The sequence below is a fragment of the Neoarius graeffei genome, chromosome 11 (genome assembly GCF_027579695.1).
Source record: "Neoarius graeffei isolate fNeoGra1 chromosome 11, fNeoGra1.pri, whole genome shotgun sequence".
Taxonomy (NCBI): domain Eukaryota; kingdom Metazoa; phylum Chordata; class Actinopteri; order Siluriformes; family Ariidae; genus Neoarius; species Neoarius graeffei.
Window position 1 is genome coordinate 47,375,240 of NC_083579.1, and position 25,106 is coordinate 47,400,345.

The window sequence follows — 25,106 nt, forward strand, 5'->3', positions numbered from 1 at the left end:
TTTTTCTTATTGTTTACAAATATATATATAAATGTGGGATTGTACCTGCATGAGGATGAAGCTTACAGTATCTCATTTCTTCTTGAGAATGGAACTGTTTTGTCTAGTCACGTATGGGGTAAACTGACTTTTTTGTATTACTGTACCAGCATTGTGTGTTCATACAGTTCAGACGTTACAAGTTTGATAATAAATAAAAATGAAAAGTAGACCTAGGTATTGTATTCTTGTTCCATGTCTCCCCACTATGTCCCAAGTCTCCCAACATAATGTCCCATGTCTCCCCTCAATGTCTCATGTATTCCTGGAAAAAAAAACAGAAAAAGTGAAGGCCAGTATATGTGACAAGCTGAGAAAATAATGTTGTGGTAAGAGTATAGTGAATCCTCTCTAATGCAGTATGAATGTGATCTCATCTCATTATCTGTAGCCGCTTTATCCTGTTCTACAGGGTCGCAGGCAAGCTGGAGCCTATCCCAGCTGACTACGGGCGAAAGGCGGGGTACACCCTGGACAAGTCGCCAGGTCATCACAGGGCTGACACATAGACACAGACAACCATTCACATGCACATTCACACCTACGGTCAATTTAGAGTCACCAGTTAGCCTAACCTGCATGTCTTTGGACTGTGCGGGAAACCGGAGCACCCGGAGGAAACCCACGCGGACACGGGGAGAACATGCAAACTCCGCACAGAAAGGCCCTCGCCGGCCACGGGGCTCGAACCCAGGACCTTCTTGCTGTGAGGCGACAGCGCTAACCACTACACCACCGTGCCGCCCCATGAATGTGATGCTACCTGTAAAGAATTTCACACAATCTACAAAAGCTGAAAACTTGTCCCAAGTCTCCCCGCTCTCCCCTACCATTAGAACCGCAAATGTTTAGGGTAAGGAGGCAGACTTTTATTTTGAAATATACCTAACCGGAAGTGGCTTGAACATGTTTGCATGTGGACTCTTAGCAAGTTGACTGCTTTGTATTTGCTATAAAGAAGCGTGCAGAAAGTAAATATCCTTTTTTTTGCTGACGTATTTCAGATGTAACGCATTTCACTGAATGATTATTAATTAACTTGGTCCTGTGTTTATGTTTAAACCTTGTTTTATCTCGGTAAGTGCAGTAATGGGCTAGAGTCACTAGCCTTAGAGGCATGTTCAGAGACAGAGGCTGAAGAAAGTGACAGGTGTAGATCACTGAGCAGTTTGTGTTTGTTATGAGAGACATGAGGTCGTAGTGAATTATTCTGAACATCTTGGCACTCACTTGTGAGTTGTGAAGTCTGTCTTATTCCTAACACCAATCTCTGTCTGATTTGTATGTTATACAAGTCAAATATAATAATATACAACTGTAGAAGAGTACTGATTTATTATTATTATTATTATTATTATTATTATTATTATTGTTATTATTAATAATAATAATAAATTCTGCTCTTCAGTGTCATCCAGATGATCATGGGTTAACTTCCATGGATCCTCTGAAGGTTTCTTCCTCACTCACGTCATCTCTGGTCTTCTTTGGATTGGCCATTAGGGATCTTATTCTTCATCCAGATATCTGTTAAAATGTTTCTTGACTATGTATGTTATTGAAAACACTATGCATATGAAACAGAATATAATAGTTATCTTTAAAATTAAAATACACGGTGGTGTAGTGGTTAGCGCTGTCGCCTCACAGCAAGAAGGTCTGGGTTCGAGCCCCGGGGCCGGCGAGGGCCTTTCTGTGCGGAGTTTGCATGTTCTCCCCGTGTCCGCGTGGGTTTCCTCCGGGTGCTCCGGTTTCCCCCACAGTCCAAAGACATGCAGGTTAGGTTAACCGGTGACTCTAAATTGACCGTAGGTGTGAATGTGAGTGTGAATGGTTGTCTGTGTCTATGTGTCAGCCCTGTGATGACCTGGCGACTTGTCCAGGGTGTACCCCGCCTTTCGCCCGTAGTCAGCTGGGATAGACTCCAGCTTGCCTGCAACCCTGTAGAACAGGATAAAGCGGCTAGAGACAATGAGATGAGATGAGAAGTGTTTTGTGAATCACTGCTATAGGAGAGCTGTTAAAGTCTGACATAAGGACGACAGAACATTTGGGCTTCGGCTGTAGTATGATACAACGGTTGTTTTTTCTTCACAGGTTTGGGAATGTTACGGCGTCCCAAGCCCACAGACTCGGAGTCAGACTTGCTCCAGGAGCAGGAGCGCTTTCTAGCCTCTGGGAGTACACCAGCAGCTAGTGTGACACGGCGGGCAGACAAGCGCAGAGGGGACAATGCTTCAGCCAGCAGTGATGGGTCTTGTGCAAATCCAAGAGATGTTGTGACGATAGCAGGTGTGTCCTTCCTAGTGAACCAGTTACTAAACTGTTCTTTTGAATGTGTTATCCTGAATAGCGCACACTCAGAAAATACAGATCCATGGTGGCAGCATGGTGGTGTAGTGGTTAGCACTGTCGCCTCACAGCAAGAAGGTTCTGGGTTCAAGTCCAGACAGGGCTGATAGGGGCCTTTGTGTGTGGAGTTTGCATGTTCTCCCCGTGTCTGCGTGGGTTTCCTCCGGGTGTTCCGGTTTCCCCCACAGTCCAAAGACATGCGGTTAGGTTAACATGGGGCGGCCATGGCCTGAGGTTGGGCTGAAGTGTCCTTGAGCAAGGCACCTAACCCACAGCTGCTCCCCGGGCGCTGTAGCATAGCTTCCCACTGCTCTGGGTATGTGTGTGTGTGCTTGTTGCTCACTTATGTGCGCACGTGTGTGTTCACTGCTTCAGATGGGTTAAATACAGAGGTTAAATTTCACTGTGTGCTTGAGTATGTATGACAAATAAAGGATTCTTCTTAAAAATATAAACTTGTACAATTCCCTTTGGTATCCTTTACCATGGGGAAAGATCAAAACACCATTACTTGTCAGAACATAAAGTTTCACATAATTTGAAACAGTTAGACATTTGCCAGGGATTGGACTAATAAGCACACTGTCCCCCACACAGTTGGGAAGATGGTGAAGGATTGAAAAAAGAATCCAAAGATCACAGTTCTAAAATGCAGAGTTTAGGTGATTCAGATGTTTCAAAATCTTCTGTTAAATTCTACTTGTCTAATAACAAATACCTGAGTAGCGGTGCAAGAAAGAAGTGCTTCCTGAGAGCATCCCATAAAATACTGCACCTAGACTTCATGAAGCATCATTAGAATGACAATTGGCATCGTATATTGTAGTCATATGAAAACAAAATGGGGGGGAAAAATCACTATCATATATGGCATGTGTTATTCGTGTTTGTATTTTGCATTTTTTAATTTTCATGAGGGGCTGCAGTAATTCTTGAGGGCACTGTATATAGCAAAATTTTCCACAAAAAGGACATTTGGTGCAAAAGTCCTTCATCAGCTATGCAAGTGCTCGGGATCCCAGAGAGCCTTTCAACATGTAATGCATTTCAGAAGTTGAATGTTTAAAGTTTTATTATTTTCGAGCGGCACGGTGGTGTAGTGGTTAGTGCTGTCGCCTCACAGCAAGAAGGTCCGGGTTCGAGCCCCGTGGCCGGCGAGGGCCTTTCTGTGTGGAGTTTGCATGTTCTCCCCGTGTCCGCGTGGGTTTCCTCCGGGTGCTCCGGTTTCCCCCACAGTCCAAAGACATGCAGGTTAGGTTAACTGGTGACTCTAAATTGACCGTAGGTGTGAATGTGAGTGTGAATGGTTGTCTGTGTCTATGTGTCAGCCCTGTGATGACCTGGCGACTTGTCCAGGGTGTACCCCGCCTTTCGCCCGTAGTCAGCTGGGATAGGCTCCAGCTTGCCTGCGACCCTGTAGAAGGATAAAGCGGCTAGAGATAATGTGATGTGATGTGACACTTTTTTTTTTTTTGATGGAATAAGAACATATTCTATTCCCTTCTGGTGGATTTCATTCATTTGGCTTGATAGCGTGCCATATTGTTAGCATATCGCTTATCCTACGTGTATTACTTCACTCTACCCAATGGAGAGTGAGCATTGAATATGGTTTACGATATTGCATGGTTATCAAGACAACATGATGTCACACGTCGGAGATGTAAAACTTATGCGCTAGCGAGCGACTGTGACAATTTGTAAACAAACATGGCTGCCAGGTTTGCTTCATTAAATACGGAAGATTTTGAGAGCATTTTGAAAGAGAAAGACACGTTGAACACCTGAAAGGAATGTATAATAATAATAATGGCGGCGGCACGGTGGTGTAGTGGTTAGCGCTGTTGCCTCACAGCAAGAAGGTCCGGGTTCAAGCCCCATGGCCGGCGAGGGCCTTTCTGTGCGGAGTTTGCATGTTCTCCCCGTGTCCGCGTGGGTTTCCTCCGGGTGCTCCGGTTTCCCCCACAGTCCAAAGACATGCAGGTTAGGTTAACTGGTGGCTCTAAATTGACCGTAGGTGTAAATGTGAGTGTGAATGGTTGTCTGTGTCTATGTGTCAGCCCTGTGATGACCTGGCGACTTGTCCAGGGTGTACCCGCCATTTGCCCGTAGTCAGCTGGGATAGACTCCAGCTTGCCTGCGACCCTGTAGAAGGATAAAGTGGCTAGAGATAATGAGATGAGATGAGATAATAATGGCTTTTTTTGTGATGTATCAGATATCTTCCATTCAGCTAGCATGATATTGAATTCGTCTTCGACTCGTTCAGTATCATGCTAGCTGAATGGAATATACCGTATCTGATAGACCACTCAACATCAGTCAATATTATTAAAATGTAAGAATAATTATATTCCATGACACACAATAATAATGTTGGACAATTACTGTGATATGAAAATGTAAAAAATAAAATAAATAATGTAATAAAAGGGGAAGCCATGGCCTAATGGTCAAAGAAGCAGCTTTGGGACCAAAAGGTCACTGGTTCGATTCCCTGGACCAGCAGGAATGGCTGAAATGTCATTGAGCAAGGCACCTAACCCCCAAATGCGCTCGAGTATATTGTACGTCGCTCTGGATAAGAGAGTCTGCTAAATGCCAGTAATGCAATGTAATAAAAAGCTATCTGGTTAATCCTGTGTTGAAAATCCCCACATGGGCTTGTTAGTTTTTAAGATTGATAACTTTATAAGTGTTAAATCATATCTCTACTGAATTTGACCAAAATTGTAAAAGTTATCTATGTACACTACTGTTCAAAAGTTTTGGGTCACTTTGAAATGTCCTTATTTTTGAAAGAAAAGCACTGTTCTTTTCAATGAAGATCACTTTAAACTAATCAGAAATCCACTCCATACATTGCTAATGTGGTAAATGACTATTCTAGCTGCAAATGTGTGGTTTTTGGTGCAATATCTCCATAGGTGTATAGAGGCCCATTTCCAGCAACTCTCACTCCAGTGTTCTAATGGTACAATGTGTTTGCTCATTGCCTCAGAAGGCTAATGGATGATTAGAAAACCCTTGTACAATCATGTTAGCACAGCTGAAAACAGTTGAGCTCTTTAGAGAAGCTATAAAACTGACCTTCCTTTGAGCAGATTGAGTTTCTGGAGCATCACATTTGTGGGGTCGATTAAATGCTCAAAATGGCCAGAAAAATATCTCGACTATATTTTCTATTCATTTTACAACTTATGGTGGTAAATAAAAGTGTGACTTTTCATGGAAAACACAAAATTGTCTGGGTGACCCCAAACTTTTGAACGGTAGTGTAATTATCGTCCAGTGAATGTAACCAGGCCTATAGTTCATGCCAGCCTGCTGTCCAGTGCATTACAGACTGATAGAAATGCCACTTGATGTGCAGATCTTCCTGATGAGCTGCCTGCGTTGACTCCTGCACCACCCAAGAAGTCATGTTCCAAAAAAGAGCGTGTGCGTTTTGAGAATGAAGATCCAGAGGACCTGCTGGACAGACATGACACTCACATCAGTGCTGTCCTCTCAAGGATTGTTGTAAGTTTGATTCCTATTAGTTTGCTCGACTTTTGTTATTTTATTTCAATATACATGTCTGGTTACATTAAACACTCTATGGACTGTAGGAGAGAGACACTAGTGCTGTACCAGTGTTACTCCCAGCCTTCACAAGCACCGCTTTCCCCAAAGTCCTGCATCGCTCTACAGTCGACAAACAAGTATGGTTCAACACACGGATGTTTTCTAACTGGACTTTGTTTCTAAATGAAGATCACACACAACCTGTTTATTGTTCCTACAGAAAGTGGTTGAGATATTTTAAGACATTAGAGCACAATTTGAGATGTGTTCTCTCCTTTCTGTTTCCGTGGACAGGGAACAGCGCCCGGAGGTCGCAAAAGTATTTTTGCACGTCATATTGCTGAACAGAAAGCTAAAACAAGATGTGAAGAGAAGAATGAATCAAAGGTCAGAAACGCACAGGCCTCTGAATCCAGACTTGCCCAAGGTTGGTGTCTCTGTTTTTTTCTCTGAAAGTGTTGGGACCAAATTATTGATATTGATGATTTTAAATTAATTAATACATTCAAATGTGCTGACTGTGAAGTTGAATTCTGGGCAAAATGTTTTATTTCTATCGCTGTTGGGGTTTCGAGACGTTTCGCTGCTGCACACACCGTGTGCCAAAGTAGAATTCATATAGACGTGAATTACAATTTATGTTAAAAGGTATAAATAATTTCGAGTGTGTAATTTCATATAAGTAGTTTATTTCATGATTAAAATGATGAATAACATGTGGCAAGGTTAGAAGAATTAGAATTAGAAGCATTAGAATTAGAATTAGAATTCATATGTGAAGAATTAGAACTGTCTCACGCTTCTCAAGAATTAGAATTCATTCAGCTATATAAGAACGGTCTCGCGCTTCTCAGGGTAGATCTCAAGAAGCCGTGGAAGTGAACAGTTTTTCTTACCTGACTCACTGATTCTCTGCATCTTGGAACCTTTGTAATTGTTAAACCGAGGATTAAAGTTCAACTTTCAAGACGTTTCAAGTGGATTTATTGCCAGGCACATGGACATTGAGAGTGGAAACAGTTACTTTGGGTCAGAGACTTCGTCAGTGTAAACTATAGCACTTTTCTCAAGGTCTCACTAAGAACAAGCCTCTACACCGTGTATCCTACGTGCAAATGTTTTACCGAGATAAAGTGTGTCCCGCATTTTACGATTCTGGAGATTGCCGAAGCAAGTGAGCAGCAATATCACGTGACCACCGTGGGGCGTGTTTGACCTACTTTTAACCAAAGCAAGTCGGTGTAGGCAAACATGGCGGACTCCACTCTCCCTCCACCTAAAAGCCAACGGAAAAGGAAAGGAAAGCCTGCCTAGTGAGTGCAACTGCAAGATAGAGCAATGTTCGATGACACCATTTTTCTGGACAGATAATGAAATCATTCTTGCGAGTGCTTAGCTATCTTAGCCTTAGAATGCATGGGCTCGACTCCACGGTAGCGAGTATGGAGTTATACACCTAATGTTTTGATCTGTCAGAGAAAGAAATAACACAAAAGCAGTAACAGAGAAAGGATGTAGTCATCTTTTGTTTCACGGATCTATTCGCGAATGTCAACCACAAATTACATCCCTGCGACTCAAAACTCTCCAAGGTCGATGCAGAGTCATGATGTTTTTTGCACATCGCCATCTTGGTGTGAGACAGTTCCATAGTTATGCTAATTCATTAAAGCTCCTCGCGTTTGGCTGTTTTCGTAGGGCCATACTGTTTACCTCAAAAGGTAGGATATTTGGTCCCAAAACAGAGAAAAGCGACCCTCAGCACATCAAAATGATCACATCTCGTCCTCATGATATTGTTCTGGCGAGACATAGGAAGATCTCATTCTCATTATCTCTAGCCGCTTTATCCTTCTACAGGGTCGCAGGCAAGCTGGAGCCTATCCCAGCTGACTACGGGCGAAAGGCGGGGTACACCCTGGACAAGTCGCCAGGTCATCACAGGGCCGACACATAGACACAGACAACCATTCACACTCACATTCACACCTACGGTCAATTTAGAGTCACCAGTTAACCTAACCTGCATGTCTTTGGACTGTGGGGGAAACCGGAGCACCCGGAGGAAACCCACGCGGACACGGGGAGAACATGCAAACTCCACACAGAAAGGCCCTGGCCTGCCCCGGGGCTCGAACCCAGGACCTTCTTGCTGTGAGGCGACAGCGCTAACCACTACACCACCGTGCCGCCCGACATAGGAAGATCCCATGCACAATAAAAAAATTTGAAAATTTCAGATGACTTTGCAGTCAGCACCTTTTTAATTAATTTTAATTACAAAAATAATTATTGTGGTGTCTTTTTTTTTTTTAAATATATATATCGACTCTTGCACACTAAGCTGATTATCAGCCATGTAAATGATCTGTGGTCTTCTATCGACTGATATCTTGATATCGACTGGTTTCTGTTTCACCACTCCGAACCTCCAGAGATGCTGAGTGTCACCTCGATAAATAGTTGTGCATGAAAGTTGAGATTTTCCAAATAAATCACAAAATTACATGACCATATTTTTGCAATAATTATCATTGGCATACAGTCTTTTCCTACAACCTTTCCCCTTGATGGATGATAAGGCTTTGGTTCCACTACTGCTTTCGCTGATGGACAGAACACCATGGCAGCTTCCTCTCATAGCAGATCTTCTGTCCTGCGTGGACAGAGTAATTTTAGTACACTCAGTTATGTCAGCTGCGCCTGTGGGTTTGCCTCAGTGTTGAAATCACTAACTGAAGAATGCTGCCCAGCAGTCCAGGAAACAATCCTCAGTGCAGGATCCCCTGGGACATGGGTTTTTCATGCCCTTAGGTGGAATGGTGTGCACTCCATAGGCTGGCTCTCGTAAGTAGCTCAATTCCCCAAATGCTACCTTTTTCTTTAAGAACTGTTGAATAGCAACAAGCATCCATATATAAAGTATGTAGTGGGCATTTCTCGAGAAATGCCCCTCCTAAACCTATAACCTTTTTGAAATGGCCATGACACATCCTTCCACCACATTTTCCTAATGGCCTATAGATATACTCCAAATGCAGCCCCTACCATGGCATACCACTCTACGAGTAGTATTTAAATGTATGCTGCTCCAGGAAGACTAAAAGAGGTGTCTTGTTTCTCCAAGTCCTACAATGTTAACCTCATCCTATCATCCAAGATCCTAAACAATCTATTTTCCAAGTGGTATACTCCATAAAAACTACCCTCATGACTGTAACTGAGAAGCTTCATGCTGCTAGATCAGCCAAACTGTCATTTGTCCTCATCCTCTTTGACCTTTCAGCACCATGTCAAGATCTTGCAATCTCCCTGAACAAACCTGTTATTCCCTGCAACAAATTTGTTCAGAGAGATTGCAAGCTCTTGACACGGGGATGCGTGTCAAGGTTCTCAATTGCAGTCATGGGGTAACCATAGACAATCAACTGTCCTTCTTGCCTCATATTGCTAACCTGACCTGCTCATGCTGATTTCCTTGTCCTTTACAACATCAGAATGCTTCGTTCATTTCGATCCACAGAGGCCACTCAGGTGTTTGTTCAGTCTTTTGTCATTTCAAGACTGGACTCCTGCAACTCGCTTCAGGCAGATCTGCATGGTATCTGACCAGAATCCAGAGTACAGCTGCCTTGTTTTCAGCCAACCCAAATTCTCTCACACCACCCCATTGTTACACTTGCTTCCTGCAGCTGCCTACATCAGATTTAAAACTGGCCAAAAATGGGCCAGTTTCACCCACCTTGAAGCACTTCTCATCCTGCTCCATACCACACTCCCTCTAGTCTTCTAGAACATCTTGGTGGGATCCACCATCTCTCAGGGTACAAGGAAGGCATGCATTAAAGGAACAGTCCACCGTACTTCCATAATGAAATATGCTCTTATCTGAATTGAGACGAGCTGCTCCGTATCTCTCCAAGCTTTGCGCGACCTCCCAGTCAGTCAGAGGCAGTCAGATGCGCTGTCACTCCTGTTAGCAATGTAGCTAGGCTCAGTATGGCCAATGGTATTTTTTGGGGCTGTAGTTAGATGTGACCAAACTCTTCCGCGTTTTTCCTGTTTACATAGGTTTATATGACCAGTGATATGAAACAAGTTCAGTTACACAAATTGAAACGTAGTGATTTTCTATGCTATGGAAAGTCCGCACTATAATGACAGGCGTACTAACACCTTCTGCGCGCTTCGGCAGCGCATTGATACGGAGCTCAGATATCAATGCGCTGCCGAAGCGCGCAGAAGGTGTTAGTACGCCTGTCATTATAGTGCGGACTTTCCATAGCATAGAAAATCGCTACGTTTCAATTTGTGTAACTGAACTTGTTTCTTATCACTGGTCATATAAACCTATGTAAACAGGAAAAATGCGGAAGAGTTTGGTCGCATCTAACTACAGCCCCAAAAAATACCATTGGCCATACTGAGCCTAGCTACATTGCTAACAGGAGTGACAGCGCGTCTGACTGACTGGGAAGTCGCACAAAGCTCGGAGAGGTACGGAGCAGCTCGTCTCAATTCAGATAAGAGCATATTTCATTATGGAAGTACAGTGGACTGTTCCTTTAAGGAAGGTTCTTCTTTGTTCTGAACTTTCGCCTAGATATCCAAACAGTTGAGTCAATGACTGCCTTCAAATGACAACTAAAGGCCTCCTCTTCAAGAAGAACTTAAATTTGTAATTTAAAAAAATATGTAGATACATTTCTGCAAACAATAACCTAGCAGAATAATTAAATTCAGATTGAAGTAGCTTGTTTGGCATTGCTCCAAATTGCATACAACCACACCAAACAGTTGTCTTTGTGGTATGTAGGACAGAAGACCTGAGGTCACAGAAAGTGATGATCAGTCAGTATTGTTTGACTCTAGTTCATCTGCTTGGTGTGTTATGGTCCAAAAAAAAAAAGTAAAGTAAAATGCCACAACCAGGCCGTGTTAGTAAATATCTAAATTGTAAGTGTGTGCGTGTATCTCAGGCACTGTTGATGGCCCCTTACTGGTGTCAGGTCAGGGCCTTGGTCCAGATAGAGCTGTGGAAACACTAAAGATTCACCAGGAGAACCAAGCCAGGCTGCAGAGAATGTCTCAGGGTGAGATTCTGGAGGAGCAGAAATCGCTGTTGGCCCAGCTAGGTGAAATTAACTTTCTATTATTTTTAGCTTTATTAACTTAATCTGCTTTCCTTATCTGCATCTACTTTAAAGGACTAACTTGTTTGTGAGATATTATTCCTCTTTGTATTGCAAATGAGCCTTAGTGAGTGCCTGTTCTCCCTTTTCTTCTTCTTTTTTTTTTCCCCCCCAGATCCAAGACTGGTGGAGTTTGTCAGGTCACGGAAGACTCCGAATGCTTTATCTTCCACGTCCTCTTCTATTCAGAAATCAGTGTGTCCTTACCAGGCTGTAACTGAAAGCAAAGCTTCAACACCTCACTACTCAGACTCGGTACCAGACTCTCAGGAGATTACAATGGATACCGATGAAGAGGATGAAACTGAACTTGCTAGTCATCATCCAATCACAGGTCAGCACTGTGTTAATTCCTACATGCTGAATTGTTAATGTAAGCTTGATATGTGTAATGTGAGAACACTTTATTATTTTTTTTCCTAGCTAACTATTAACATATATTTTTTCATTGGCTTAGAAAAACAACCTGAACCAAGAGTGTCCATACTTATCTGCAAAGGGCCAGGGTGGCTGCAGGTTTTTGTTACACCCAAACATGAGCCACACCTGATAGCTAATGGAACGCCAGGATAATCTGATTGAACAGGTGGAATCCAATGTGGCTCTTGATTGGTAGGAATGAAAACCTGCAGCTCCACCAGCCTTATCCTTTGCAGATAAGACTGAATACACCTGACCTAAGCTAAATTGTCAAGGTTTACAGCAGGGGCGTCAAACTGCTTTTAACTAACAGGCCACGTTACATTTAGTCCAGTGTCAAGTCAGGCAGACCAAAATACAGTATATAAATTTAGCAGACTAATTGAAGGAAGGAAGTTGGACATTTTGTGTGTGCAGGAGACGAGGTGGAAAGGAAGCAAGGCCAAGAACATTGGAGATGGATGCAAGTTGTTTTATTATGGAGTCGATGGAAAGAGAAATGGTGGTGGTATTGTGTTGAGGGGAGAGTTGGTCAACAGTGTGATTGATGTGAAGAGGGTGTCAGAGTGATAGGCATGAAGTTGGAGATTCAAGGAGTGGTAATCAGTGTTGTGTGCGCATACGCCCCACAGGTTGGATGTGAGAATGAAGAGAGTGAGTTTTTCTGGGAAAAGATGGATGAAGTGGTAGAAAGTACACTACCGTTCAAAAGTTTGGGGTCACTTTGAAATGTCCTTATTTTTGAAAGAAAAGCACTGTTCTTTTCAATGAAGATCACTTTAAACTAATCAGAAATCCACTCTATACATTGCTAATGTGGTAAATGACTATTCTAGCTGCAAATGTCTGGTTTTTGGTGCAATATCTCCATAGGTGTATAGAGGCCCATTTCCAGCAACTATCACTCCAGTGTTCTAATGGTACAATGTGTTTGCTCATTGCCTCAGAAGGCTAATGGATGATTAGAAAACCCTTGTACAATCATGTTAGCACAGCTGAAAACAGTTGAGCTCTTTAGAGAAGCTATAAAACTGACCTTCCTTTGAGCAGATTGAGTTTCTGGAGCATCACGTTTGTGGGGTCGATTAAATGCTCAAAATGGCCAGAAAAATGTCTTGACTATATTTTCTATTCATTTTACAACTTATGGTGGTAAATAAAAGTGTGACTTTTCATGGAAAACACAAAATTGTCTGGGTGACCCCAAACCTTTGAACGGTAGTGTATATCGAGGGAGGAGCGTGTGCTGATAGGAGCAAATTTCAACGGACATGTTGGCGAGGGAAACAGAGGAGATGAGGACGTGATGGGCAGATATGGTGTAAGAGAGAGAAATGTGGAAGGGCAGATGGTGGTTGATTTTTCAAAGAGGATGAATTTGGCAATAGTCAATACATACTTCGAGAAGAAAGAGCAGCACAGGGTGACGTTTAAGAGTGGAGGAAGATCTACACAGGTGGACTACATACTCTGCAGAAGGGGTAACCTGAAGGAGATTGGAGACTGTAAAGTGATGGCAGGGGAGAGTGTAGCTAGACAACATCAAGTGGTCGTGTGCAGGATGAGCTTAAAAGTGAAAAAGAGGAAGCGTGAAATATTGGAGCCGAAGATTAAGTGGTGGAAACTAAGAGGTTGAACATCAGAAGGAGTTTAGGGAAGAAATGAGACAAGCATTGAGTGGTCATGGAAGTCTGCCAGAAGATTGGAATACTACTGCTATACTAGTAAGAGAGGCAGAAAGGAAGGTGCTAGGGTGGTCATCGGGAAGGAGGAAGGAAGACAAGGAGACATGGTGGTGGAACAAAGAAGTGCAGGAAATTATAAAAGAGAAGAGGCTAGCAAAGAAGAATTGGGACGATCAGAGAGACGAGGAAAGCAGGCAGTTATACAGAGAGACGAGACAGAAGGCAAAAAAAGCGGTAGCGAAGGTGAAAGCAGATGCATACCAGGAGTTGTACGAAAGACTGGAGACCAAAGAAGGAGAGAAAGACCTATACAGACTAGCTAGGCAGAGAAACAGGGAAGTGAGGGATGTACAGCAGGTAAGAGTGATGAAAAATGTAAATGTGCTGACAAACAAAGAGAGTGTATTAAGAAGGTGGAAAGAGTACTCTGAGGATTTATTAAATGAGGAGAATCCAAGAGAGAAAAGGTCAGATTCATTGGAGACAGCAAATCAGGAAGCAGAGTTGGTTAGTAAGGATGAGGTGAGGGCAGCCATGAAAAGAATGAAGACTGGGAAAGCAGTCGGACCAGATGGTATCCCGATTGAGGCTTGGAGATGTTTGGGTGAGATGGCTGTGGAGTTCCTAATGAGATTGTTTAATAAGATCCTAGAGAATGAGAAAATGCCAAATGAATGGAGGAAGAGTGTGCTAGTCCCAATATACAAGAATAAGGGAGATGTACAGACCTGCAGTAATTACAGAGGAATAAAATTGATGAGCCACACCATGAAGCTATGGGAAAGGGTATTGGAGGCGAGATTGAGAAGAGAGGTAGCAATCTGTGAACAGTAGTATGGTTTATGCCAAGGAAGAGCATGTCGGATGCAATTTTTGCTTTAAGAACGTTAATGGAGAAGTACAGAGAAGGCCAGAGAAAGCTACATTGTGTGTTTGTAGACCTGGAGAAGGCATACGATAGAGTGGCGAGAGATGAGTTATGGTATTGTATGAGACAGAGTGGAGTGAAATGAGAAGTATATTAGAGTGGTGCAAGACATGTATGAGAACAGTGAAACAGCAGTGAGGTGTGCAGTTGGAACGACTGAATGGTTCAAGGTGAAGGTGGGACTCCATCAAGGATCTGCTTTGAGCCCTTTTTTGTTTGCCATAGTGATGGATAGCTTGACGGATGAAGTGAGGCAAGAGTCACCATGGAACATGATGTTTGCGGATGATATTGTGATATGTGGTGAAAGTAGAAAGGAGGTTGAGCTGTGTTTGGAGAGATGGAGGTGTGCATTGGAATGAAGGTGAGCAGTAGCAAGACAGAATACATGTGCATCAATGAGAATGGCGATGAGAGTGTAGTGAAGATGCAAGGAGTAGACGTAAAGAAAGTTGGTGAATTCAAGTACCTGGGGTCAACTGTGCAGGAAAATGGGGGCTGCAATAGTGAGGTGAGAAAGAGAGTGCAGGCAGGGTGGAGCAGTTGGAGAAGGATTTCGGGAGTCATTTGTGATAGGAAAGTCCCAGCAAAAGTGAAAGGTAAGATGTATAAGACAGTAGTGAGACCAGCTGTGATGTACGGATTGGAGACCGTCCCCTTAACGAAGAGACAGAAGGCAAAGTTGGAGGTGGCGGAGTTGAGGATGTTAAGGTTTGCGATGGGAGTGACCAGGTTGGACAGGATAAGGAACGAGCACATCAGAGGGACAGCACATGTGGAGAGCTTGGGAATTAAGCTAAGAGAGATGAGACTGAGATGGTATGGGCACATCCTGAGAAGAGATGCAGAGCATGTTGGAAGGAGAATGTTGAGGATGGAGCTGCCAGGCAAACGAAAACGAGGAAGGCCAAAGAGGAGATACATGGATGTGGTGAGAGAGGACATGAAAGTGGCAGGTATGGTAGAGAAGGATGCGGAAGGCAGGGAGCAATGGAGACGAAAGATCCGCCGTGGTGACCCCTAATCGGGAGCAGCCAAAAGAAGAAGAAGAATTTAGCAGACTAATAATACAACAGGAACTCCTTAACTATGTTGATTTTATTTGCATTTATCTAAAAAAGTACATTTTGAACGTACAAACTGATTACATACAGTGGGGGTCCAAAAGTCTGAGATCACTAGTGAAAATGCTTCTATTTTGCATTCTTATCTAAGTTAATACAGCAATTTTCATTACAAATTATATTATTGACAACAATTTGAGTGAAAAGTAAAATCTTTGAAATATTTACATGAATTTCAGAGTTTCTTGGTATTTGGTACGTCCCCTTTTCGCTTTAATGACGGTGTGCACCCGAGCTGGGATGAACTCTACAAGCTTGTGCAAAAACTTTTCATCCATGTCGTCCAAATGTCAGGAACAGCGCTGAAAACTTGAGTTTGGAGCAGCCTCCAAACATGACTGCTCTGGACTACACTTCCCAAGCGTCACCAGAATTCTAACCTCAGCACCTCTCTCTAATTTATCGGCAATCACCTTCCCTATATAAGCTCAGCTCTCACTCTCTGACTATCGTTCTGTGTACCTGTGCCTGACTTTACCGAGCCATTTGACTTTCTGCCTGACTTCCCATTATTGAACTCTGTTTACGTTTATTTCTAACTTCGTTCTCTCTCCTGATCTCTGATATTCTGTTCGCCGATCCACTGACCCTTGCCCGTCCCTGACTACGTCTCCGCTTTCCCGATTTGGCTTTGTTTACAGTTTGCGATGCACCCACTCTCCCCCGCGTTTGCATCCATAAGTGCCTGTACCCTGACACTGAACACATGCTTTTACTAGAAGCGATAAGGCATTAGGAAAAATCGACCTTTTTGTACAAGGCAGTTAACATGGTCAGTATCACAAATTTGCTTACTTTTAAACAGGGCTTTGAACCGGTTCAAGGAACGAAAACGAAAACCGGGAACTTTTTCTATTTCACATGGAACAGAAACGAAACCAGAAACTTTATTATTTTTTATGTTCCGGAACAGAAACGCTTATTAAAAATAATGGTAACCGGTTAATACCGGTTTTTATTTCGTTCCTCAAAGTTTCCGTAGCCTACAAATAAAAAAAGTCATTCTTCTCCTGCGCAAGTTTCTATGACCCGCTGGGGTTCACTTCCTGTGTGACGTTTGCTGACTGAATGGAGAGAGCGGGAGGGTGGACTACTATCACGTCTCCACGTGATAATAAGTGAGTAAGTGCATTACTCAGTAAGTGCATTACTGAGTGTCTGTGAGCAAAGAAGAGCCTGAACGTTGCAACCTCCCTATTGGGTGTTTGTAAAAATGTATCAATTGTTGCCCTTCCCACGGGAATCATCGCGGGCTCGAGAGACGAGACCTGACGAGTTAGTTCGTTGGTAGCAGAACAAAATGTCTGGACACAAATCGGGTTTTCAGAAAAGGAAAGAAAATAAACGGAGGGTCGAAAATACAAAAAAGGAGGCAGAAAATGCAAAACAAGTTTTAAGGTAGGACAAATGGTTACTTTTTAAGGCAGCCCGCCGTGGCTGCAGGCTTTCAGTTGTGTCATTGAATGGTTACTTTTCTGAGGCAGCCCGCCGTGGCTGCCTGCAGGCTTATTTATTATAGCCCATTTAGTTAAAATAGTTGATATAAAATGTTTATAGTTATGTGATGGTTGTCCTGATTTAGACTGGTGTTTTTTTGGGGGGGGGGTTGCGCGATGTTGCACCCGGGTCCAGATTAGGGCAGAACCGGCCCTGGCTACATTTCAGGTGTAGTTTGTTTTATGTATGTATGTATGTACTTGCATAGATGTGTACTTGGTCTAACAATATGGCGCCTAACAAAATCTCACGGCGCGGTGACGTCATGCGGTAGCCCTCTATAGGGCCTGACTAGCCTTTGGTAACACACTAAACGAATTATCTTTCATTTTTGGCACTTTTTCTGTTTGTGTAGATGGGAAGACATACTGAGAATCCAAATCGCCAACATTTGAAATAATAATTGTTTTGAATTATTTCTTGTCTTATTTAATGAAGGCTGTAATAGAATTAGCCTACATTTGGCTTAAGCTGGATGAGACAGAGACATAATTTTATAGCCATTTGTTAAACAGCTGACAGGGAACATAATTAACCGTTCCGGGAACAAAATTTTTTTGTTCTAACCGGTTCGGGAACGTCTATTTAATGGTGGAACCCAAAACCAGAAATGTTAAAATTCCGTTTCTGTTCGGAACGAACCAATAGGAAAAAAATTCTGGTTCAAAGCCCTGGTTTTAAACTGTGACCTAGACAAAGTGTATAATCTTGAAATGAAATAAATTAAATATTCAAGATATTGAATATTTCCTTTCTTTTTGACAAATACTTTCAAAATTCTAAAACCTTTTTGTTTTTACATTTTAATTCAATTATTATTTCTTTCATATACAGTACTGTGCAAAAGTCTCAGAAACCTTTTTTTTTTTTTTTTTATACGAGCTTTGTTACAGATTTCTATGTTATGACTTCTACATTATCCAGTCAGTACAAAAAAATTTTAGAGTTCCAAACATTCGTTTTCCAGCATAAAATTAAATGTTACAGGAAAAAATGTTTGTATCTGAGCAGCATATTACATAACAGGGCACTTTTCAGATTAAAAAAGAAAACATAATGAAGGCTGCTGGGTTTTGGTTTAAAATGAAGAAGCGAGTGTGGCAAAGTGTCCAGAAGAACTGTGGCTGGTTCTGCAAGATGCTCAGTAAAACCTACAGCTCATTTCAGTGATGTGTTATATATGAATGCCTCTGCTTAATGCCTCCACAAACTGGACAGTGTGTATCATGGTGCTCTTAGGTTTATTACAAACTGTAGAGCTCTAACTCATCACTGTGTCTTATACAGCAACGTAAACTGTCCATCTTTATATGTGCGTAGGCTCGGTCATTGGTATGTGCTAATTTACAAGGCTATTCTTGAGATGACTCCATCTTACGTATCACTTTTAATCTTGAATAATAGGGTCTACAGTCTTCGCTCTCAGGACTTGTTTCATTTTACTGTTCCTAAGGTGAGAACAGAAATGGGAAAGAAAGCTTTTAGATTTTCTGCTCCAAGTACATGGAATAGTCTGCAGGCAGAGCTCAAACTTCAAAGTCTGGTATCTCTGAATGCATTCAAATCCATGATAAATTCCATTACATCCAGGCTTCAGGAGTGCAAATGTTTTATTGGAGAGCAAATATCTGGCTAAACCTTGTAAATTTACTAATTTTGATTTTGAACTTCAGGTTTTGTCTTTTTTTTTTTTTTAAGATTTTTTTTTGGCTTTTTTCACCTTTATTGGATAGGACAGTGTAGAGACAGGAAATGAGCTGGAGAGAGACAGGGAGAGATCGGGAAATGACCTCGGGTCGGAATCGAACCCGGGTCCCCGGATTTATGGTATGGCGCCTTAGTTGACTGAGCCATGGCGCCCCCAGGTTTTGTCTGTTTTGACGTGACGATGTAATTATGTTTTTGTGTTGATGTGGCAATGTGATGATGTTTTGTTGTGCTTGTTGTGATGATGTAATGGAACTTCATGTACTGCCATTCTTGGCCAGGTCTTCCTTGTAAAAGAGATCGTGATCTCAATGGGACAAACCTGGTTAAAATAAAAATAAAAAATTTCCTTATAAAACTGCACTAACTGTACCTGACACTACTATATATATTTTTTTAAAGCCAAGGGTCGTCTCACACCAAATATTGACTTTGTTTCATTTATTATGTCTTACTGGTGTTCATAGTACTTTTTTAATGTTGAAACATTTCATTTCATAATTTTTGAAGCCATTTTTGGTCTACGGCATTTCTTTACATGTGCCTAAGACTTTTGCGAAGGACTGTATCTCGCCTGCAAAACAGATGTACAGACTGCAATTCATTACCAATAAAAGAAAACTTATCTCTGTTTTGCTTCCTATTGGAATACGAAAGACTAGATCTATTAATCTTTCAATTCAGTTATGGTCTACGACCCAATTTTAATTTGGTGGACTGGAGTAGAACCTTTATTGTGGGCCATAATTCTTGAATCTCCTGGTTTAAATGTTACATGGTATTTTACTGCTTGTCATATATTTGTTTTAAAAGCAGTTGGATGACTGTGAGGACCAGTTTCATTTCACGTTTCTCGAGTAAGAGTTCAGGGGAGACAAGAAAACCTGGAACTCGTATCAGACATAACGCTGAATGTGGCATAGGAAGCCATAAAAATATTCATAAAGAGAGGAGAGGCCCTGGCATCCAAGCTTGCACTGCGAGTAAACAAGTCTGAGAGGCTTTCAGGTTCTTAGGAGTCCTATGAGGACAACTGGGTAAAAGTGATGATGAGGAAAAAAATCAATAACCTCAGATGAATTCCAGAAAAGCTGTGGATCTGCCTCACTGTGATTCAGTTTATTCCAGCATAATGCTTTGAATGAATCAGTTTTTGGATTAATACTTTAAGGAGCACATGCTTGTGAACGGGGTGGATATAAATATCCAGTTGAGCATAATTGTGGAATGATTTCAGAACAGTTTGTAAGGTGTTTCCATCAACATGAATGAACCAAGAATAGTTCAGTGGTGTGCAAGGTGAAGTGCTAAAGACCTATGTGTAATAACAGTATTGTACCAAGTATTGCCACAGGGAGCTTGGGTTTTTTCTTCTTTATTTGTAACTTGTAAGTGTAAAATCCTTTTTATAGACCCTATCAACATTTCCATCTTGCCTCAGGTTTTGTATATCAGTAGACAGCAGGTGTATTGAGCCTTACTCTAGTAGATGCATACAGCAGTTAGAGCAGAAATTTATAATGCCGCACATTTCTTTCATGTTCCTCTCCGGCTCCAGTGGAGTTCAGGAGGGCTTCATTCGATCTGGCTGATTGCCAACTCTTATTTCCCTTGTCCTAGCAAGAAAGATAACTGCACGTGTGCACTAATGTACATTTGGCAGAGAGTGTTCGGTTGAGCTGCAAGATTTGTTTGCCAAAGCAGAGTCATTGATTTCTATTAGCCTGATTAGTGCAAGCAAGCCAGAGCAAGCCCTCATTTGTCTTCAAGGGATGGAGATAATGGAGGGGTCGCAAAACACATGAGTATTAGTCTCAATATGTATGAAGTGGAAAGAGGCTTATTCTGCTTTGAATTCTCTGGCAGTAAAGCATCTGTTATTTATTATTCATTGTATGTGATGCATTATTTATTACATATATCACCCATAAAATGGCATTTGCGTCATAGTTATTCAGTCGACATTTTACAGTTGGAATCCCTGATCAAGGCGAGATGTACAAGTTGCTGTGTGCATGAAAAATTTTCAGTAATTTTTCACACGTCGTTGTGATACGACGGCATATTAGGGCCATTGTAGGCAAAATAAATGCGGCGCTGAGGGTAGGGGTAATAGTTCAAGAAAAAAACTCTTTGAATTTTCAAGGTTAAAGAGGGTGGCACAGTAGTGCAGTGGTTAGCACCGTCACCTCACAGCAAGATGGTTCTGGGTTCGAGTTTGCATGCTCTCCCCGTGTCTGCGTGGGTTTCCTCTGGGTACTCCAGCTTCCCCCACAGTCCAGACACATGCAGTTAGGTTAACTGGCTACTCTAAATTGCCTGTAGGTGTGAATATCTGAACTGTGTTCCATGGTCAGACATGAGCAGCATGGCGGCTGCCAGCGGCACCTTTTGTATGCCTTCGACTCCACCATATTGAACTGTGTCCTTCGTAATTCAGCTATTCAGCTGCAAGAAAGGATTTCCAAGATTAAAGTCGTATATTTACGACTCTGAGAAAAACTCAGACATTATCTTCGATTATAAAGTCATAAATTTGTGAGGGGGGAAAAAAAAACTCGTACAAGAATTTATTGTCTGAGACAACAATCACGTGCTTCCCGACTGCAGTGCACTCTAGGAAATATAGTTGAAAATCTCTTTACACTTTTTAAAATTCTTTTATACTGCGCGATTGAAGAGGAAAGACTGTATTTTCTATAACTCTGGGCTCAGCTGTGGCATCTGTGGTGTGAAGTTGTTGATCCAACCTTGTAAAGTGATGCAACTGGTTCCTTGACAAAAAAAAAAATCCCCACTATTTTTCAGATTTTTTTTCTTGCATATTTATGATTTTATAATCGCAGGGAATATCCAAGATTTTTCTCGCAAATATGCGATTTTAATCTTGGAAATTCTGAGGGTTTTTTTTCTTTCTTTCTTGGAATATTACCCACTCCCTCAGCTCTGTATTTCCTTTGTTTTAAAGGTAGACTGCCTTAGGTCATAAAAAGAATTTTCCTTGACACCCAATTATTTATATTAAAAATTTTATTTTTTAATTCTCTGCTATTTTCTCCTGCTTCACCATGACTCAGTTCAAGATACTACGTCATGCATCACATGGTGGGCTTTCCTCATTCGCACAAGGCATTGTGGGATACAAATTTGAAAGAGGAGGGAAAAATGGAGGACACGTATGAAACGTGAAAGACCGACTACAGTAACAGAAAGCGAGAAGAAAAGACGTTATGTTGCGAAGGAAAGGAAACGCAGGACCAAACTAATAAATATCGGTGGTCAGCGAGCACCTCGGTGTGATCAGCTGTTCGTTTAGCGACAGAATGATGTAACTGTCAGTGCACAGTCAAGGTAAACCTGTGTATGCGCACACGGACTTCCTCTGTCTGCTTGACTGCGCAAAGTAAGCGATTTCATGCACATTATTTGCTAGGGCATCCCCTCAAATTAAATAACTTCCCAGCTACAGAATGGCCTTTTTTTTTTTTTAGATATTGCAGAAATAAACCTATATCACAATGACCAAATTTGAGAGGGAACTAAATTTCACCGATTTTATGAAATCGAAAGGCCGTCTAGCTTTTAATCTACAATAGTCCTAATAAACCATCATACTGTGGTGATGAAAAGTAAAACATTATTTAATAATGGACTATAATGGTAAAATGATATGGGAATAAATAATGTTTTACCATTAAGATTTTAGCATAGACATATTTTAGCTTAACGTTTGCATGATACGTGCATTATTGAATATAGTTAAAGTGTACAGTGGCCAGTGTAAAGTGTTTTTAGACACATCATACAACACCATTCTAATGAAATGAAATGTTCATGCAGTGGAACAGCTCCCAGTCAAGCCTGAGAAAGAGTGGCTACACATGGACAAACTGGAGCCGGAGAAACTGGAATGGATGAGGGATTTGCCGTCCCCTAGGAAGCAGGGCACCAAAAAGGTAAAACTAGTCATTTGAGAACTGAGAAGCGTCATTAAAGGAGATACGCAGAGCCATGGCCTCACTTTCGTTTATAAATGCTTTGAGACCTCAAGAATGGCACAGGAATAGTTTTACGTGTTAACAATAAATCTAATATAGTAATTTTTACAATTAAAATGATTCATATAGGTAGCGGTCTGAGTGAATGACCTTGATGTCCGTAACGTCACAGCAGGAAGTCGATCGGTCTCATAGCCATTTCCGCTATACTAAAACACAGAGCTGACTGCAACTCCGATCCTCCATTTTGAGTTAATTTATCGCCATGCCACGTAGATGTATTGCTGGTGGGTGCAGCAACAGGACAGAAGGTGGATTTACGTTGCAGTAATGGCCCAAGAATGTTCAAACTGCAAAGATTTGGATGCATTTTGCGAGAAAATCACGGGCACATTGGGCGCCTACGAAGTGGTCTCTCCTCTGCTCTGCACATTTTACTGAAGACTCATACGAAACCTCTGATCTGTTGAGGAGTGTTGGCTATAAGCCCGTATTGAAAGAGGGTGCAGTACCAACAATCAAAGGAAAAGAAAACTACAAGGAAAGGAAAGTATTTAATTTTATTTATTTATTTTTTAAAAAAAGGAAAGTAGGTTCAGTTGCACCAGTCCTCCCGGAGTGAGCTGAGAATTGTTGGTAAAACCTGGGATGGGATGGGACATGACATACCGCTCGGGCAGTGACCTCCCCGCGGTTGTTGCTAAAACCGGTGACATTCCGTCCCATCCCAGGTTTTAGTAATTGCCTGAGCCGAGCAGTAATGGCGGAGTACTCAGTATGGAGAAAATGGAGAATGAGTGAAGCAGCCATCTAATTTTCTCCACTGGATATTGCTGCCATCTCGCCCTTATGTGGAAGAAGCGAATAAACGGAGAACTGAACGAACAACTGAAAGTCAGATCGTTTCAAAACAATCGGCCAAAAGATCGGCCTTCAAGAAGTGAGAACACAGACGGGTAAGCTCCGACTCTCATTTGGATATAAAACAACAAAAACAGCGCATTGTTTACCTGCATTTAGATTAATACATGTAACTTGTATTGTGTGTTTGTTACCGGTATGAGATTATTTAATTTGCTTCAGAATGTGACTGTCTCAGTTCATCTGATTATTTAATTAGCCTTTTACGTTTTATCAGTGAAAATGCATGCATGTTCATGTATGTTGCATAAGTTATAACACCTATCCTGTTGTAATGAGAGTCAATCCACAATCAATGAAGTCAAATCAGTCTTAGTTGAGCAAGTCGATAACAGTATTTCTTACTTTCACCATAAATTTTTATTTATATGACTTTGGTCTATAGCTGTCAAAGGCCTCGGCCTTAAAACCGGTTCCTGCTGTGATGTCACACACTCAGGGCTGGCTGGCTCAGCGGGGCGGCTCGAATGCCAACTTTGCGGTCGATTTTAACTCTCAAAAATATATATATTTTTAATTCCCATTTATGCAGCATACAAGAGTCAAGGATAGAGATACTATCCACTCAGAAATGTATTTAAAAATAAAGGTTCTGCGTATCTGCTTTAAGGCATTTTGCTTGATGCTGTGGATGTTGTATGAACAAAAATAAAACAAAGTGTTGTAGGTTATATTTAGCTTTACAAAGGCTGACTTCAGTGACCTGTTTTGTGTATGTTGAATTGTCAGGCCATGCAGGCACGTTTCGACTTTTCTGGCGTCCTTCTGCCCCCCGAGGAAGACTTACCCACTCATCTCGGCCTGCATCATCACGGGGAGGAGCCAGAGGTCAGTTAATTCCCAAATGCTTGTTCTTGTCATAATGTTCAATATGTCTGCATGTTCACATATTGTCAAATCGGATAACAAACCTCCTCTTGCCCCCCCCCTTTCTGGGTTGTAGTTGGCGGGCTACTCGCTGCAGGAGCTTTTTCTCCTCTCTCGCAGTCAGCTGACCCAGCAGAGGAGCCTGGCTCTGAACACTTTGGCCCACATTCTGTCAAAGGTAAATCAATAAAGTCACTTCAGTTGACTTTTGTTAAATTGCCTTCAGCTGTTTCAGAGTATAGCTACAAATCACAAAAAGAAAAAACATGTAGTGGGAAAAAATCCTTGCTTGTAATTGAGTGGAACAAAACGCACTGGAGTGCCTGAGATTCTCTCATATATCATATTGACTTCATAGTGCTGTGCGAAGTGTGCTGTTCTGACCCTGAACAAACTGCTTCATGAGTCAGTTGAGTCTTTTAAAGGTTGCACCGAGGAGCAAACCGGCCATTAGGAGGTCTTCAAGTGGGTTTTTACATGACTATCACACAGAGACTGTTAGTTCAGTCTGCAAAATTCTGTGTTTTTGGACACAAAGTACCTGTAGACAATGCAATGTTGGAGAAAAAGTGGTGCAGAGAAAGCACATGAAAAGAAAAGCTTTGCTGGAGAATGCAGCCAAGCTTTCAAATATAAATGTACTTAAATTACAAATTGGCTTCCGGTAATTGTGATGATGGTGAAAGCAGCATTGAGGAAGCACGTACTCGGCGCCCTCGCCTGAGCTAAATAAGGCTAAGGAATGATGAGTATTATTTAACTCATCTAGCTTTAAGGCGGATGAACTGTTGCCATGGCGTGGCATCCGT

The 25,106-nt window shown here is 41.9% G+C and overlaps 1 protein-coding gene across 1 annotated transcript in view; it reads left to right on the forward strand.

Annotated features, from left to right (window-relative positions):
- The first annotated feature begins 936 nt into the window (after positions 1 to 936).
- The window catches only part of rpap1 (RNA polymerase II associated protein 1), a 69,475-nt gene continuing 45,305 nt past the window's right edge, over positions 937 to 25,106 (forward strand). Inside the window, exons 1-10 of the mRNA XM_060934046.1 lie at positions 937 to 1,010; positions 2,137 to 2,331; positions 5,765 to 5,913; positions 6,003 to 6,095; positions 6,253 to 6,385; positions 10,938 to 11,093; positions 11,266 to 11,484; positions 22,352 to 22,467; positions 24,160 to 24,258; positions 24,374 to 24,475. Of these exons, the coding sequence (XP_060790029.1) occupies positions 2,145 to 2,331; positions 5,765 to 5,913; positions 6,003 to 6,095; positions 6,253 to 6,385; positions 10,938 to 11,093; positions 11,266 to 11,484; positions 22,352 to 22,467; positions 24,160 to 24,258; positions 24,374 to 24,475 (1,254 nt within the window). The 5' untranslated portion in view covers positions 937 to 1,010; positions 2,137 to 2,144. The remainder of the gene's footprint in view (positions 1,011 to 2,136; positions 2,332 to 5,764; positions 5,914 to 6,002; positions 6,096 to 6,252; positions 6,386 to 10,937; positions 11,094 to 11,265; positions 11,485 to 22,351; positions 22,468 to 24,159; positions 24,259 to 24,373; positions 24,476 to 25,106) is intronic.